Source organism: Dendropsophus ebraccatus, chromosome 10 (assembly GCF_027789765.1).
Source record: "Dendropsophus ebraccatus isolate aDenEbr1 chromosome 10, aDenEbr1.pat, whole genome shotgun sequence".
NCBI classification, from domain to species: Eukaryota; Metazoa; Chordata; class Amphibia; order Anura; family Hylidae; genus Dendropsophus; species Dendropsophus ebraccatus.
The window spans coordinates 95,022,155-95,039,940 of NC_091463.1; the positions used below are offsets into that span (position 1 = coordinate 95,022,155).

General features: G+C 46.9%; 1 protein-coding gene across 2 annotated transcripts in view; it reads left to right on the forward strand.

The window, feature by feature from the left end:
* The window catches only part of LOC138802323 (butyrophilin subfamily 1 member A1-like), a 37,674-nt gene that overhangs the window by 4,725 nt on the left and 15,163 nt on the right, over positions 1-17,786 (forward strand). For both annotated transcript variants that reach the window (XM_069985500.1, XM_069985499.1), the window contains exons 2-5: positions 2,598-2,948; positions 5,133-5,408; positions 5,749-5,865; positions 7,456-7,488. In XM_069985500.1, coding sequence (XP_069841601.1) covers positions 2,598-2,948; positions 5,133-5,408; positions 5,749-5,865; positions 7,456-7,488 — 777 coding nt within the window. The remainder of the gene's footprint in view (positions 1-2,597; positions 2,949-5,132; positions 5,409-5,748; positions 5,866-7,455; positions 7,489-17,786) is intronic.

The window sequence follows — 17,786 nt, forward strand, 5'->3', positions numbered from 1 at the left end:
ATTAGGCATATACAGTGAAATATACATGAGAAGTACTATACTTGAACACTGGGGGGCGACATAATACCCTTAGGCACTGATAACTGAATATGCATACAAGAAATGAATGGAATAGCAGACCTGAACACTGAGAGGGGTGACACAATACACGCAGTTTGCAGTGGACCATAACTTTCCAGAACAGAGGCAATAAAATACTGAATGACTCAGATATAAGGATACACTTTGAAGGAAACAATAAGAGAAGGAACTCTGTTCCGGGACACTGCAAGGACACCACAATGCTGTCTGCCAAGCCACTGTAACTAACCCTGTCATTTGCTATACTGTATCCTGAGTCTGTGTATCTAAGCCTCTAAAGAGTGGTACTGACCCCTGAGTCCATGTATCTAATACTGTTACCTTTGTCTGTCACTTACTATTCTGGTGTATGCAGTTGGTAAATCTCGGTTAGGTTGTGATAAGTGAAGCAACTTCCGCCGCTGCTTCTTTCTTCTGTAGCTTGTACCAAAACACATGGTGCAACACATAAGCATTTTCCTGTTACTAAGTTCACAGGAAAAACATCCGCCCTTCTGGTCATGCTCACTTTTACGGGGAATAAACCTTCAAACATGAACTCCTCAAAAAAATGTCACCAAAAATGTCATACGTGTCTATAGCATGTGATGTCATCTGATTATTACATGTGATGTCATCTGATTATTACATGTGATGTCATCTAACTACTACTTGTGGTGTCATCTGTGTCCATTACATGTAATGTCATCAGTGTCTATTACATGTGATATGATCGGTTTCTATTACATGTGATGTCATCGTTGTCTATTACATATAATGCCATCGGTGTCTAATACATATGATGTCATCATTGTCTATTGCATATGATCTCATTGGTTTCCATTACATATGATGTCATCGGTGTCTATTACATGTGATGTCATCGGTGTCTATTACATATAATGCCATCGGTGTCTAATACATATGATGTCATCGGTGTCTATTACATGTGATGTCATCGGTGTCTCTTTCATATGATGCCATCGGTTTCTATTACATATGATGTAATCGGTTTCTATTACATATGATGTCATCGGTGTCTATTACATATAATGCCATCGCTGTCTAATACATATGATGTCATCGGTGTCTATTACATATAATGCCATTGGTTTCCAATACATATGATGTCATCGGTGTCTATTACATATGATGTCATCGGTGTCTATTACATGTGATGTCATCGGTGTCTCTTTCATATGATGCCATCGGTTTCTATTACATATGATGTAATCGGTTTCTATTACATGTGATGTAATCGGTTTCTATTACATGTGATGTCATCGGTTTCTATTACATATGATGTAGTCGGTTTCTATTACATGTGATGTCATCGGTGTCTATTACATATAATGCCATCACTGTCTAATACATATGATGTCATCGGTGTCTATTACATATAATGTCATCAGTGCCTATTACATATGATGTCATCGGTTTTTATTACATGGGATGTCATCGGTGTCTATTACATGTGATGTCATCGGTGTCTATTACATATGTTGTCATCAGTGTCTATTACATGTGATGTCATCGGTTTATATTACATATGATGTCATCGGTTAATATTACATATGATGTTATTGGTTTATATTACATATGATGTCATCGGTTTATATTACATATGACGTCATCGGTGTCTATTACATATGATGTCATCGGTTTATATTACATATGATGTCATCAGTGTCTATTACATGTGATGTCATCGGTGTCTATTACATATGATGTCATCGGTTTATATTACATATGATGTCATCAGTGTCTATTACATGTGATGTCATCAGTGTCTATTACATGTGATGTCATCGATGTCTATTACATATGATGTCATCAGTGTCTATTACATATGACGTCATCGGTGTCTATTACATGTGATGTCATCGGTGTCTATTACATGTGACAATTATATATGATGTCATCTATGTCCTGGGTCTCCTGTAGTTTAGCTTGGTGAGCGCAGCACCCAATGCCGAGCCATTGTATCTCAGCCTATCATGTGTAATACATAAAGCACATGGATCTATCAATTGCTGATGTATCCAAGCCTATCATGTTTTACCATCTGCTGATCTGATGTATCAAATCCTATCACGTGTGATACTGTTTGCTGGGATTGTGTATCTAAGCCTATCTTGTATGATCCTATCTACTAGGTATTGTATCTAAGCCTGCCTGGTGTGATACTTATCCATAGAGTGAATACTTAGGCTCACACCTACTTACAATACTTTGTACCAACATGTCACACGGGCGTTTTCAGTCTTGTAGATACAGAAAAGAACCTGGATGCCAGAATCCAGCAGAATGTCAGCCATCTGCCCCCCCCCCCCCCATTCTGCCCCTATAGTAGGGTATCACTATGGGGTGCTGCACATGGTCTACGTTTCCAATTTGCATAGCATAAAGGGCCATTGACCCTGAGATATATCATACCTGGAACCCACCATAACCCACCATCAGAGGCCATGTTTTCGGGTTCTAGATCCTTCCCTATGTGGTTCCCTATCCTTCTGACCCTCTTTTATCTATTACAGGGCGGTTTCAGGTCCACTCCCCAGTTAAAGGATTGGTGGCGGAGGTGGGATCGGACGTTCTCCTCCCGTGTACCCTCACACCGGGGTTGCCCGACCTTGGTCTGCAGGTGCGCTGGTTCCATAATATCTACAGCACCATAGTCTTCATGCTGAAAGATGGAAGTGAAGAGCGTCAGCAGCAGAGTGCGGATTACCGGGGCCGAGCCTTCATGAAGGAGAAGCCGATCAGTGGGAACCTATCATTGATTCTGCACAACGTCCGACTCTCCGATGCCGGGAGATACCACTGCTTTGTCGAAAATAGCAGCACAGAAGTGTATGAAGAGGATTCCATGGAGCTCAGCGTTGTCGGTCAGTCTTCATATGGACCATAGACGGCAGCGACAAGTTATACAGATTTTTAATTTACTTCTATTTAAAAATTTCTATTATTCCAGTACTTATCAGCTGCTGTATGTCCTGCAGGAAGTGGTGTATTCTCTCCAGTCTGACACAGTGCTCTCTGCTGCCACCTCTGTCCATGTCAGGAACTGTCCAGAGCAGGAGAGGTTTTCTATGGGGATTTGCTGCTGCTCTGGACAGTTTCTGACATGGACAGAAGTGGCAGCAGAGAGCACTGTTTCAGACTAGAAAGAATACGTCACTTCCTGCAGGACATACAGCAGATGATACGTACTGGAAGATTTTGGGTCCTATCACAGGGGCCGATGAAGGCTCGATCAATATTGTAAACGAGCGCCAATCAGTAAAAGATGCTCGCTCGGTGGCTGATGATTTTAGGTCTGGACCTAAAGAATCAAAGTGCTGCTGGTTGTTTCATCGTCTGATCAGCTGAGCGATAATTGGCTGAATCCGTCCGATTCGTGTAATAAGGCCCTTAGAGGTTTTCTTGGGTTCCTATAGGACCTTGCAGACCATAATACTCCTTGTTCCTGCCATCATCTTTCTTGGTCGTCCACTCTTTGTTCCGCCATTTGTAGACTATCTGCCATAAATAAAGACACAGACAGCGATATACCTAGTGCTGCGGTTACACGGAACAATTATCGTGCGAATTTGCACGATAACGATCAAATTCGAACGATAGTTCATTTTGATCTTTAAACATGTTCGCCGTTGATCGTTCGCAAAAAATTCGCAAATCGTTCCGTGTGAACAGTCGTTTGCCGATTTAACCAATGTGTAAGATAGGCTTGAGCGATCGCAAAACGATCTCAAGACGAATTTTCCGTATGATATATCGTACCGTCTAAACATTGATCGTTATGAAAAAAAATTGTTACTCCGACATCGTTAATCGTACGATCGGGCGAATTATCGTTCCGTGTAAACGTAGCATTATTCTGGCTGGTGATCGGCCACAGCTTTTAATAATAATTTCTTTCCCATACAAATAACCAGGCACATGGGGGAAGATTTATCAAACATGGAGTAAAGTGAAACTGGCTCAGTTGCCCCTGGCAACCAATCAGATTCCACCTTTCATTCCTCACACACAAGGTGAAATCTGATTGGTTGCTAGGGGCAACTGAGCCAGTTTCACTTTACAGCATGTTTGATAAATCTCCCCCATAGTGACAAACTCTTAGACTGAGGGGTGTAAGCGATATGCCGGATAAAAGTCAGCTTCACCAACCCCACACGCCTGCTTAGCAGGTAATTTACACCAGCTGTGACTTACGTAGTATAATAACCAAACGAAGAAAAACGTGAAGAAACAAAACACCATGACACACCAAGACCAAAAGGGAGGGAGGGCTGGCGGGCAAACCGGCTGCAGGTCAGTCCTGTGGAGACTGAGAGCAGGAGGAGGAAGCGCAGGGCCCTTAAAAGGATAGGGAGGGGTTAGAGGAAGGAGGGAAAGCGGCCTATTGGCCACAGAGCTCATAGGAAACACCCAGGAGGCGTGCCTGTAAGGGGGAGGGGTGTGGGAGGAGTTACATCCTAACAATAACTTTTAACCCTTTCCTGGTAGCTGCTAACAATCAGGATTTGGGAGGAAAAAGAGGAGGGTGCATGTGCAGTCAGTGTTGGGGCACCTCCATATCCAGTCAGGTGTCCCAGAGTGTATTGGTGGTTTATGAATAGGACTGATGTAGTCTTAGGCTGGGTTCACACTACGTTTTTGCAATCCGTTTTTTTTTTTTTTATCCGTTTTTGCATTTTCATCTGTTTTTCCATTGACTTCAATTATCAAAAAAGGATCAAAACGCATCTGTTTTTTTTTAACGTACACAAAAACGTACTTGACCTTATTTTTGTGTATATTAAAAAAACGGATACGTTTTTTTATAATGGAAATCAAGGGGAAAGCAGATCAAAACTGATGCACACAAACACATCTGTTTTTCCATCTATTTTTTTTTTTTTGCAAAAACAGAAGAAAAAAACGGATCGCAAAAACGTAGTGTGAAGCCAGCTTTAGATCAAATTCATGCAGAAATCTAGAGAACTCTGAGGGGTTCACAAACTTTCAGGCACCATTGTAGCTGGTTATAGATATAATGATGGGCAGTAACCCTCTTCTTCTCCTAGGCTTGGGGTCTCCACCACTCGTAGCTGTTGCTCTTCAGGACGGCGCCGTGGTTGTCTCCTGTTCTTCTGATGGGTGGTTCCCAAAACCCACAATGTTCTGGAAGAAGAAAAATGGAGTCCAAGAAGAAGCTGATCCAGAGATCGACACAGAAAAGGATGAGCTGATCCGGGTGAAGAGTCGTATCCTCCTGAATGATTCCTCAGAGGGACAGATCTACTGCGGACTGAGACACCCCGTGACCGGGAGGGAGACCGGCTTATACGTCACAGTCTCAGGTTTGCGTCTTATACAAAAACAATTCTTCTAGTACTTATCAGCTGGAGAGCAGGAGAGGTTTTCTATGGGGATTTTCTGCTCTAGACAGTTCCTAATATGGACAGAGGTGGCAGCAGAGAGCACTATGTCAGACTGGAGAGAATACACCACTTCCTGTAGAACATACAGCAGCTGATAAGTATTGGAAGACTGGAGATTTTTTTTTATAGAAGTAAATTACAAATCTCAGGCACCATTTGATTTGAAAGAACAAAAATGTGGTGCACAACCCCTTTAATAGCTTCTTTTGATGATTTTTTAAATTCTCATGTTATGCTTTTTCTATCACTTATTACGCAGACGCCATATTCCCCCGCACCTCACCCTGGGCGATCGTCTTCTGGTTATTCCTCTTATGCATCATTGTTATCTCCGCAGTCATGGCTTGGCTTTTCTACTCAAACCGAAAGAAGAACGGTAATATAGATGCACGGGGGGGAGGCTGGAATAAATTTCAGGATAAAATACAATGCAATACCCCCTTTACCCTCCAGGGTTATATCGTGAATGATGTAAACTGGGTATTCGTATATATCATCACTTGCAGAGCCTTAAGAATTTTATTTGGGAATATGTTCTCCATCTTTACTGCAATTTATAATCCAGAACCTTAGTTGCAGTACCACTTTTTACCATTGCAAACTGCCTATTCTTTCTATAGACACCAATGCAAGATATCATTCATAAAAATTCAATAACTTTTTAATAAAGCACAGCAACTGAATTAGACTTTGACGTAAAAAGGGCCACCCTGGTATTCCCCTATTTGTGTCCCAATACTCGCAACTAGTGAGACTTAAGGGGCTACATATCAGGATGATCTCCTCACTCGGTGGCGCCCCTTAGCAACAGGTTTCCAGGAGGGATATGTGTTTTGAGACTTGTAACTGAGGTTCCACTGACACCTTTACCTTTTTTTTTTTTTTTTTTTGCATATTCATTGGATTTTTTTGCTGATCTTCCTGAGCTCAGTGATTGCCGTGTTTTGCTGGTCTAGTTTTCATTGCCCCTGTTAGCCAGAATCCTGCTTCACACTGATGAGGGGCAAACACCACAAAACAGCTGTCTGGTTGATTGGCTTTGGTATTTCCCTTGAAATGTCACAATACTTGCAACTGAATTAGACTCTGACGTAATAGTAATAGTGGCTACCGTAATATTTCCCTGTTTGTGTCCCAATATTTACAAGCGGAGGGGTCTGACCTCCATACCCCCCCGATCTTCATAGCCCCTGGCTTCTCTGTTATGAATAGAGTTGTGGGTACAGAACGTGATCCATGGTTCTATTTATTCCTTTGGAGGTGGTGGAAAGAGAGACGAGTACATTGCCCTTGTGGCTTTCTCGGCTGTTACCGGCGGCTCCATAGGAATGAATAGAGCCACGGGTTACGTGCCATACCCGCGGCTCTATTCATAACAGAGAAGCCAGTGGCCCGATATGTAGATTGGCGGGGGCTACAGAGGTTGGACCTCCTGCGATCTCTTACTTTTCCCCTATCCTGTTGCAAAGTTGCTTTTAGAGGCTACGTATCCGAGTGGTTTGGTGATCCCCTCACTCGGTGGCGCCCCTTAGCAGCGGGTTTCCTGGCTATTCCCATGATTTGAGACATGATTTAACTGCCTAATGATCCTTCTGTTTTTGGGGAAATAAGCATGTGGCGGCTGCGGCTTTTACCCAGCCCCTATTGAGAACACACGTACGCTTGGAATAGCAGAGTATCCATCAATACGGAAGGATCAGCTTTTAATATGTTGGCCACTAAATACTCATGAACGTGAGAAAATCCAGTATTGACCTAAACCATGTGCGCATAGTCTAGACTGTGCCCTCCGACTGTTTACCTGGCCCTATCCAGCATGATCAAATCCAGATCCTGTGTAGACAGAGCAGGCACAGCAGGGACGCCATGCACTAATAAGACAGACGGCCTCTTCATATTGTAACTATTCGGCTATTGGCGCCTTTCCAGCTTCTTAACCCCACGTTGTCTGACTTTGTAATTGCAGAGCTGCAGCTGAAGGAGAAGGATATCCGCATCGGTGAGTGCTCTCTCCGTCATCCTTGTGAATGAAGTGATTGCATGGTGAATTGTAGAAGTGTGGCCTGTGGAAGCTCTTCCGGTTCCCTGGTGACTCAGCCCATTACGCTGACTTATAGATTGTATTGTAGAAGTGCCAGAGCTGCTTATCTTAAAGACTCCTGGCCGCCGTCCTCCGTATCTTAAATTCCTGTCAATCTACCTTGTGAGTCTAGTGGGAATCCACGTGCTCTTCTGTTATGTTATACCTTCAGATAAGAAATTCTTTTACGGTATTATATGTTTACATGAACATTCAGCATAACAGTGAATCAAGTTCCGCACACTATACGTTCTTTGTCAAAGGTCGAAGGACTGACCCCACCCGACCTGACCATTCAGTGATGAAATGGCCTGGTGGTGATCCAACTAAGACCAAGCAATGTGGGCTTTTCCTAAAAGAAGCCCATGAGATGTTTAGACCACTATCTCTAACCTTTCATGGTGGTCATCTTTCCTCTTCTCATTGCTACATGCCATCACTAGTTAGTTGGTCATAGACATGAGACTGACCATTACAATCAGTCTTGATTCCACCATTGACATATCTCAGGTTGAAAGACTGGTGATATCTGGTGATACTATAGCCTGGTACTATATACTGGCCATCTGGTGATACTATAGCCTGGTGGTGCTCAAACACAGACCAGGCCATGTAGGTTTTTCCCATTGAGAGTAGTTGTTGAGAGCTTCAGACCACCATCTGTAATCCTTAATTTTTCCTCTTCGCATCTTATCTCTACATTCCATCACTAAAGTTGGCCATAGATGTGAGATTGATCTTTAACCTCAGTCTTGATTCCACCGTTGACATAGTTCAGGTCAAAAGACTAACCTCCAACATCTTGGATACAATAACTTGGTGGTGATCAGACAAGGACTAGGCCACGTACGGTTTTCCTTAGGAGGACCTGATGAGATCATCAAACCAACATCTCATAATCTTTCATGGTGTTCATCCTTCCTCTTCTCATCTCATTGCTACATGCTTATACTAAAGATGGCCATAGACGTGAGATTGACCACTAGCATAAGTTTTGATTCCACTATTGGTCAAAAGATTGACTTTACACAACGCGACCATCTGGTGATACAATGATCTGGTGATGATCAAACGAGGACCATGTAGGGTTTCCTTTAAGAGGACCTGTAGAAATATTCAGACTAACATCTAAGCTTTCCGGGTGGTCATCCTTCCTCTTCTCATCTCTCACACGTGCCATCACTAAAGTTGGCCATAGACTTGGGATTGACCATAAGCCTAAGCCTTAATTCCAGAACTTCACTAGTTACTTCAGTAGGAGGGGGATAGGCTTACAGATTCTACAGTTTCCCCACAACAGATGTATAGTGTTTTTGTTGATATATTGGAATATTAGCTGTGTTTCCTGTCAACTATGTCAACATCTTCTTCTTGGCTCTGACCAGCCGAAAAGTCTTAATAGTTCCAAAAAAAGAGTTGCCGGGATGGTGACACAGGGCTCCAGACTAAAAAATTTACCTAGGAGCCAATGGTTCCTAACCTGAAAAATTTAGGCGCCAAATAGAATATTTGGTCGCCAACATTTTAAACCATGTAAAATTAATGTTATGTTACATGGGACTTACTGTGTGCAGAGGCCACGGCAGCCTCCTCCTCCTTTAGATTCTTTCTTTTCTTAGTTTGAAAATGTTCAACATGGAAACTTGCAACTTGACAACCATATACAGTCTGACAACCATATACAGTCTGACTCAGTACTTCAGCTTCACTTGGCTAGCCTATTAATGAGGCTTACTCTTCTGAACTTGAACTTAAAAGCTTGCAACTTGACAACAATATACAGTCCACTAGAATGTGTGAGGTGGTCTACAAGTCAGGTTCTGAGTCAGTGTATATACATACAGACACTGAGGGAAGTGGTACTGTGCAGTGTATATACATACAGACACTGAGGGAAGTGGTACTGTGCAGTCTATACATACTGACACTGAGGGAAGTGGTACTGTGCAGTCTATACATACTGACACTGAGGGAAGTGGTACTGTGCAGTGTATATACACACACACACTGAGGGAAGAGGTACTGTGCAGTGTATACATACAGACAATGAGGGAAGTGGTACTGTGCAGTGTATATACATACAGACACTGAGGGAAGTGGTACTGTGCAGTCTATACATACTGACACTGAGGGAAGTGGTACTGTGCAGTGTATACATACAGACACTGAGGGAAGTGGTACTGTGCAGTGTATATACACACACACACACACACACACACACACACACTGAGGGAAGTGGTACTGTGCAGTCTATACATACACAGAGGGAAGTGGTACTGTGCAGTCTATACATACACTGAGGGAAGTGGTACTGTGCAGTCTATACATACTGACACTGAGGGAAGTGGTACTGTGCAGTCTATATATACAGACACTGAGGGAAGTGGTACTGTGCAGTCTATACATACTGACACTGAGGGAAGTGGTACTGTGCAGTGTATATACACACACACACTGAGGGAAGAGGTACTGTGCAGTGTATACATACAGACAATGAGGGAAGTGGTACTGTGCAGTGTATATACACACACACACACACACACACACTGAGGGAAGTGGTACTGTGCAGTCTATACATACACTGAGGGAAGTGGTACTGTGCAGTGTATACATACAGACACTGAGGGAAGTGGTACTGTGCAGTGTATATACACACACACACACACACTGAGGGAAGTGGTACTGTGCAGTCTATACATACACCCCCCCCCCCGCACTGACTACCGCACCTGGCCGCCATCACAACAGACACTACCAATCAGCCGCCCAGGCCGCGGTCCCCCCACACAGATTAGTGGCCGGCCGCCACCCCTGCCGTCCCTCCGGTTGTACTCACACACACTATCCACAATCTTGGTGCCGCTGGGGTGCACTTGAAGAACCGCCGGGTGAGGAGAGGCGGGAGAGAGGCGCTGGAGGAGTGTGGCGCCTCTGCGGCCGTCCGTCCAATGAATGAAGGACGTGCGGGATGACGTCACTGGAGAAGCGTGTCCCCGCACACGTCATCCAGCACGTCCGTCATTCATTGGAGGGACAGCCGCAGAGGCGCCACGTGATTCGGTGCAGCGTGTGGAAGTCCTTAAAGAGACAGCCGCCGCCAGGGCCAGTCGCAAATGGCGCCCAGATTAATAAATCTGGGCGCCATTTGCAAGATATCAGTCGCATTGGCAACCATTGTGGTCGCCATCTGGAGCCCTGTGACACCATCCATTGTTCATTGCTAAAATACAATACTGCTCATCGAACGGCAAACACAGGTCAGCACTTCACAGTGTGGTATCATTCAGAATAGGATATATTATATTTTAGTATCTATTGTTATTGCACTTACCTAAATGAATTATGCATGGAGGCCCAACTCTCCGAAGAGCCTTTAAGCTTAAGTTGCAGCCTATGGATCCAGTCCAGGTCCCATTCTGATGACCAATGGACAACTATGTATCTCAGAATGAAAGTAGACGGGATACTTTGCCAGCGCAGCTTTAGGGCCCTATTCCACCGGACGATTATCGTTCGCATAATCGCTAACGATTAACGATCTCAAACGACCGCTATTGCAAAAGACCTGAAAACGTTCACTCATTTCCATGGAACGATAATCGTTACTTATGATCGTATTTGCGATCGTTTTTTCTTTGCTATTTATTCGTCATTGCGTTTGTATCCACTGCAAACGACGTCTTATTCAATGCCAACGATTTGCGAACGTTTTGCGAATGAGCAACGATAAAAATAGGTCCAGGTCTTATAAAACGATCAACGATTTCTCGTTCGGTCGTTAATCGTTAACTGCATTTCAACCAAACGATTATCGTTTAGATTCTAACAATTTAACGATAATCTGAAAGATAATCGTCCGGTGGAATAGGGCCCCTAGATGTGGATTTCTATGAATTTTTTTTTTTACTTGAATTTTTAAGTGTTTCCTCCATAGGGGTCATGGTGACCTCTTCATCAGGTGAAACAGCACTCAGTAAGAAGAGCAGTAGACACGGCAGCGAGGCCTCAGGATGATCTGCTGCTGGTTCGGGCTGTCACCCCCGTGTGCACACGTGTAGGAGATGTCACCGTGACAGAAATACCTCCTGCTGAATCGTGTCAAACCACAGACGTCTTGTAAAATGGATTATTTGTTAGAAATGCAGCAGTGCAAAATCTACAACACGGTGCGCTCAACCATTACATGCAATTTGTGTCATGGGGGCAATTGTGCTTCCTGTTCATCAGCCAGAGCCCATGTGTGGATTGAAGGCTGGAGACACCGTGTACAGCTCTTTTTTTTTTTTCTTTTTTTTTATTTAATTTGTTTACATTCTAAATAGTCGGCAAAAAAATATCCCGCCATTTTACTGCTGAGTCTAAAAGAGGAGAAGAGGAGGGAGGTACACACAGCAAAGAAAAGTGGGGAGTGGGGAGAGCATACATGGAGAGCAGCTCACACAGGCGGTAGATACATGGAGAGCGGCTCACACAGGCGGTAGATACATGGAGAGCGGCTCACACAGGTGGTAGATACATGGAGAGCAGCTCACACAGGCGGTAGATACATAGAGAGCAGCTCACACAGGTGGTAGATACATGGAGAGCGGCTCACACAGGGGGTAGATACATGGAGAGCGGCTCACACAGGGGGTAGATACATGGAGAGCGGCTCACACAGGGGGTAGATACATGGAGAGCAGCTCACACAGGTGGTAGATACATGGAGAGCAGCTCACACAGGGGGTAGATACATGGAGAGAGAGCGGCTCACACAGGTGGTAGATACATGGAGAGCAGCTCACACAGGGGGTAGATACATGGAGAGCAGCTCACACAGGTGGTAGATACATGGAGAGCAGCTCACACAGGTGGTAGATACATGGAGAGCAGCTCACACAGATGGTAGATACATGGAGAGCAGCTCCCACAGGGGGTAGATACATGGAGAGCGGCTCACACAGGGGGTAGATACATGGAGAGCGGCTCACACAGGTGGTAGATACATGGAGAGCAGCTCACACAGGTGGTAGATACATGGAGAGCAGCTCACACAGGTGGTAGATACATAGAGAGCAGCTCACACAGGGGGTAGATACATGGAGAGCAGCTCACACAGGTGGTAGATACATGGAGAGCAGCTCACACAGGGGGTAGATACATGGAGAGAGAGCGGCTCACACAGGTGGTAGATACATGGAGAGCAGCTCACACAGGTGGTAGATACATGGAGAGCAGCTCACACAGGGGGTAGATACATGGAGAGCGGCTCACACAGGGGGTAGATACATGGAGAGCGGCTCACACAGGGGGTAGATACATGGAGAGAGAGCGGCTCACACAGGTGGTAGATACATGGAGAGCAGCTCACACAGGTGGTAGGTACATGGAGAGCAGCTCACACAGGGGGTAGATACATGGAGAGCAGCTCACACAGGTGGTAGATACATGGAGAGCAGCTCACACAGGTGGTAGATACATGGAGAGCAGCTCACACAGGTGGTAGATACATGGAGAGCAGCTCACACAGGTGGTAGATACATGGAGAGCAGCTCACACAGGTGGTAGATACATGGAGAGCAGCTCACACAGGGGGTAGATACATGGAGAGCGGCTCACACAGGGGGTAGATACATGGAGAGCGGCTCACACAGGGGGTAGATACACGGAGAGAGAGCGGCTCACACAGGTGGTAGATACATGGAGAGCAGCTCACACAGGTGGTAGATACATGGAGAGCAGCTCACACAGGGGGTAGATACATGGAGAGCGGCTCACACAGGGGGTAGATACATGGAGAGCAGCTCACACAGGGGGTAGATACATGGAGAGAGAGCGGCTCACACAGGTGGTAGATACATGGAGAGCAGCTCACACAGGTGGTAGATACATGGAGAGCATCTCACACAGGCGGTAGATACATGGAGAGCATCTCACACAGGCGGTAGATACATGGAGAGCAGCTCACACAGGGGGTAGATACATGGAGAGCAGCTCACACAGGTGGTAGATACATGGAGAGCAGCTCACACAGGGGGTAGATACATGGAGAGCAGCTCACACAGGTGGTAGATACATGGAGAGCAGCTCACACAGGGGGTAGATACATGGAGAGCAGCTCACACAGGCGGTAGATACATGGAGAGCAGCTCACACAGGGGGTAGATACATGGAGAGCAGCTCACACAGGTGGTAGATACATGGAGAGCAGCTCACACAGGGGGTAGATACATGGAGAGAGAGCGGCTCACACAGGTGGTAGATACATGGAGAGCGGCTCACACAAGTGGTAGATACATGGAGAGCGGCTCACACAGGTGGTAGATACATGGAGAGCGGCTCACACAGGTGGTAGATACATGGAGAGCAGCTCACACAGGGGGTAGAAAGGGAGGAAAAGTAGATACGAGGCAGGGTACAGGGGAGAATTACAGGGACTGTGTAGAGAGAAAGGCTGTGTACAAGTGGGAAAGCAAACGCCCACATTAGAACCCTAAACACACAGGGGGAGATTTATCAAATGGTGTAAAATTTAGACTGGTGCAAACTGCCCACAGCGACCAATCACAGTCCCTCTTTTCTTTCAGCAGAGCCTAAAGCTGAGCTGTGATTGGTTGCTGTGGGCAGTTTGCACCAGTCTAAATTTTACACCCTTTGATAATTCTCCCCCACAGCCTTCACATCCAGCATGTATTATTAAGAGTGAGAAGCTAGGAGCAGGCTGCAAAGTACATATAAGAGGTCTGAGAACAAATGAAGTTTCTACAAACAGAATAGTGAGTGCAGCTCTGGAGTATAGTACAGGATGTAACTCAGGATCAGTAATGTAATGTATATACACAGTGACCCCACCAGCAGAAAAGTGAGTGCAGCTCTGGAGTATAATGCGGGATGTAACTCAGGATAAGTAATGTAATTTATGTACACAGTGACCCCACCAGCAGAATAGTGAGTGCAGCTCTGGAGTATAATACAGGATGTAACTCAGGATCAGTAATGTATGTACACAGTGACCCCACCAGCAGAATACTGAGTGCAGCTCTGGAGTGGTGCTCCAATTAGTTTTGGGTGTGGTCCTGCTGTGTGAGGCTGTGCGGGTCTGCTGCTCCTGAGCTCCAGGCAAGGAAGATCTGCCCCTGGGCCTGCTCTCTCCTCCCCAGGGAGGGAGCAGGTTTTCAGGCATGAGCGAGCCAAGGAGAGTCCCAACTCCTGCCCCCCGAACCAGGTCCGTGGGGGGCAGAGGAATCCAGCGACCAACAGAGGGAATACCATCAGAGGTCCAAGGGCTGAGGCGTTCTACTAGGAGGTGCAGCGATGCTTCTCCAGCCACCCCTGAACCTGAGGTAACAAAGGGTAGCCGCAAGGCTACAGCAAGTTGTGGAACTACAAGTGCCAGAAGTTCTGGAACAACTGTGGAAACCAGCCAGGAAAATCTGTGCAGTGACACTCCTCCTGGAGCAAGGCTGTCTGCCCATGAAGGTGTGGAGGAAGATTGGGGGGTGCAGCGGTCCCAAGAGACGGGGCAGACCTATGGCCTACGGATTGCTGCAAGCCTCTGTGGGTATGAGGAAGCCAGGAACCAGCTGTACAAGCTCCAGGAGGAGGTATGTGCTGTAAAAGCATTGATGGACACTGCTGCTAAGCAGCAAAAGGCTGAGTTATCAGCGAAAATGAAATCTCTGAAAGCTGACATCAAAAAAATAGTGAAAAAGAGAACTTTTATTTTGGAGAATAGCGGGCCGTTTAAAGAGAAACTTCAGAATGACGATCGTTTTGCTCAAACGGAGAGAGAAAGGCAGAGAAGGCTGAGAGGGCTCCAGCCAGAGAGCCGGGTGGAGGAGGAAGGAGACGCTGCGGAGGTACGTGATGTTGAGCCGAATCCACCCGGGGGTCCGCAACAACAGACCCCATACAGTGGGCTCCCTGCAGGGCAAGCAGCATTGTCATCTAGCCGCTGTTCGGGGGATGAAAGCAACACCAGTTACCAGGGAGGGGCGCTGATGGCCCAGATCCAGCTCCTGGAGTCACCAGGGCGCCTCCAGGACTTCGTATTCGGAGATGAGTTACCAGAGGAGGCGCCTGGGAGAAAGACCAAGGTAAAGACCACCAAGCTTCAGGAGCAGGTAACATTTGTATATTCCCCCCTCCCTGTGCCCCCCGGACTGGCCTCAGGGTCAGCTCACTGTGTGAACCCCATATCTCAGCCCGGCCTGAGTTCTGTTGTGGACTCAGTGCAGGAGAATGGGGAGAGTATGGAGGCTATTATGGCGTTAAGCTCCATCTCTGTTTGCAGTAGCAGAGGTGGAGCAGGTGAGGAACCGGCCGTAAGGTCGGACAGTGATATTGGCCCAGTGGCGGGCAGTGGTAGGAAAGGTGGCCCAGCGGTGGGCAGTAATGTTAAAGGCACTGGTGCATCAGCTCGCTCCCTGACGGGAGGGGGGAGCGGGTGTGTGCCGGTGTCAGCTGCGGGAGCTCCGGTGGCTCTTGGCGCTGCTGTTCCTTTGGGGCAGCGGTGTCGTCGTCGGGATGCTGCCGGGGCTAAGATGTCTTCACCTCCCAAAAGAAAGACTGGACTTAAGCCTTTATTTTGTATTGGTGCTGCTGGACCAGATCGTGCGGAGGAGTCTAGTACTGATGAGGCAGAGGGTACCAGCAGAAATAGGGCAGGGGCTGCCTCTAAACAGTCCAGGCAGGCTGTTCGGTCCTTTCTAAAGGGACCAGTGGCCTGTCCTGTGGAGGTGGCTCCGGTCCTGGTACCCAATGACGCTGATGGTACAAAATCTCTTTCTGTCCCAGAACACACCGGTCCACCCAGTGTGAATGGGGGAATTAATGTGGGGGGGAAGGCAGGAGTGAATGTGGGGCGGAATCTGTCTGGGGCTTTGGAGGGTGGTCGGGGCAGTGTGACAGGTGGTATTGGTGTGGGTATGGATTATGTGGAGGAGGGTGGTGAAGGGGCACAGACTAGTGGTGGGAGCATAGGGCCTGGTCCAGTTGCACCCCCAGCGGCTGCAGCAGTGGTACGCAGCTATGCAAATGTTGCCGCTGGGGGAAGTGGGGTGCTTTCCTCGTCCTCGGGCCCTGGGGATGGTGACTTGCATCGACGTGTCCTGCAGGCCTTAAAGAGAGGGGAGAGAACAATCAATGTAGAGGGTAGGGAGGTTGATCTGTCTTTCTTGATAGAAAGGCATGGCCTTGCAGCCTTCCGAGAGGAAAGGGGTAGGGAAACTGTGTGGTCTCTCCCAACAGCCGGGCCGGGTGGTGTCCGAAGGAATGTGGTCCGTCTGAGGTGGAGAGGCAGTGATACATGTCCCCCAAGATCTAAAGTTGTTGAGCTCCTGCTGAGGATGAGCTTCAAGGCAGCCGACATCTTTGCCTTGATACATCCCTTTGGTACCCCTGAATTCGATATCAGCTTTGTTCGGCCGGAGGGGCTTGAGCTTTTTTGGTCGAACTATGAGCTGATAAGGGATGAGCCCGGCTGGCGAGACTTTGCCATTCAGGCGGTGTCTCGCCAAAATAACATCAAGAGAGTGACCGTTTTAACCCGTAACGAATCACTCTCTTGTATTGACATCATGACGTGGCTTGGCCGGTATGGAGAGGTGGTGGAAGTCCCAAAAAAGAACAGGGACGAATATGGCATCTGGTCAGGGGCTTGGACCTTTATGGTCAAACTTAGATATTCAGGAAACACCGTTACCCACATACCATCTGCCACCTTCCTAGGAAGGGATCGAATCCAGGTCTTCTACCAGGGTCAGCCTAAGCTCTGTCACAGGTGCGGTGACCCCACACATTTCAGTGCTAGGTGCACAGTGATGAAGTGCTCATTGTGTGGGGAAATAGGCCATCTCGCTGCATCCTGTGTGGAGATTAGGTGTCACCTGTGTGGTGACTTAGGTCACCCATTCAGTCGCTGCCCTCGTTCCTTTGCCAACGCAGTTGTTACCCCGGTGGAGAAAGGTCGTGAGGAGGAATCTACTGGGGGGGCAGCTGGCGGAGGTGAAGGAGTAAAAGAGCCAGGGAAGAAAAGTAAGCAAAAGACGCCAGCCCAACTGAGGCGTCGGGATAAGTGCCAAAGGGAGAGGGAGATGGGGGAGTCTCAGGAGCCTTGCGCAACTGTGGTGACCTCTGATCTCATCCCTGAGGCCAATCTTACTGCTGAGGCTCTGAGGGACAGTGATCTGGATGAGGAGATTTGGAGGATTCGGAAAGAAGAAGGTGCCATCTCTCCA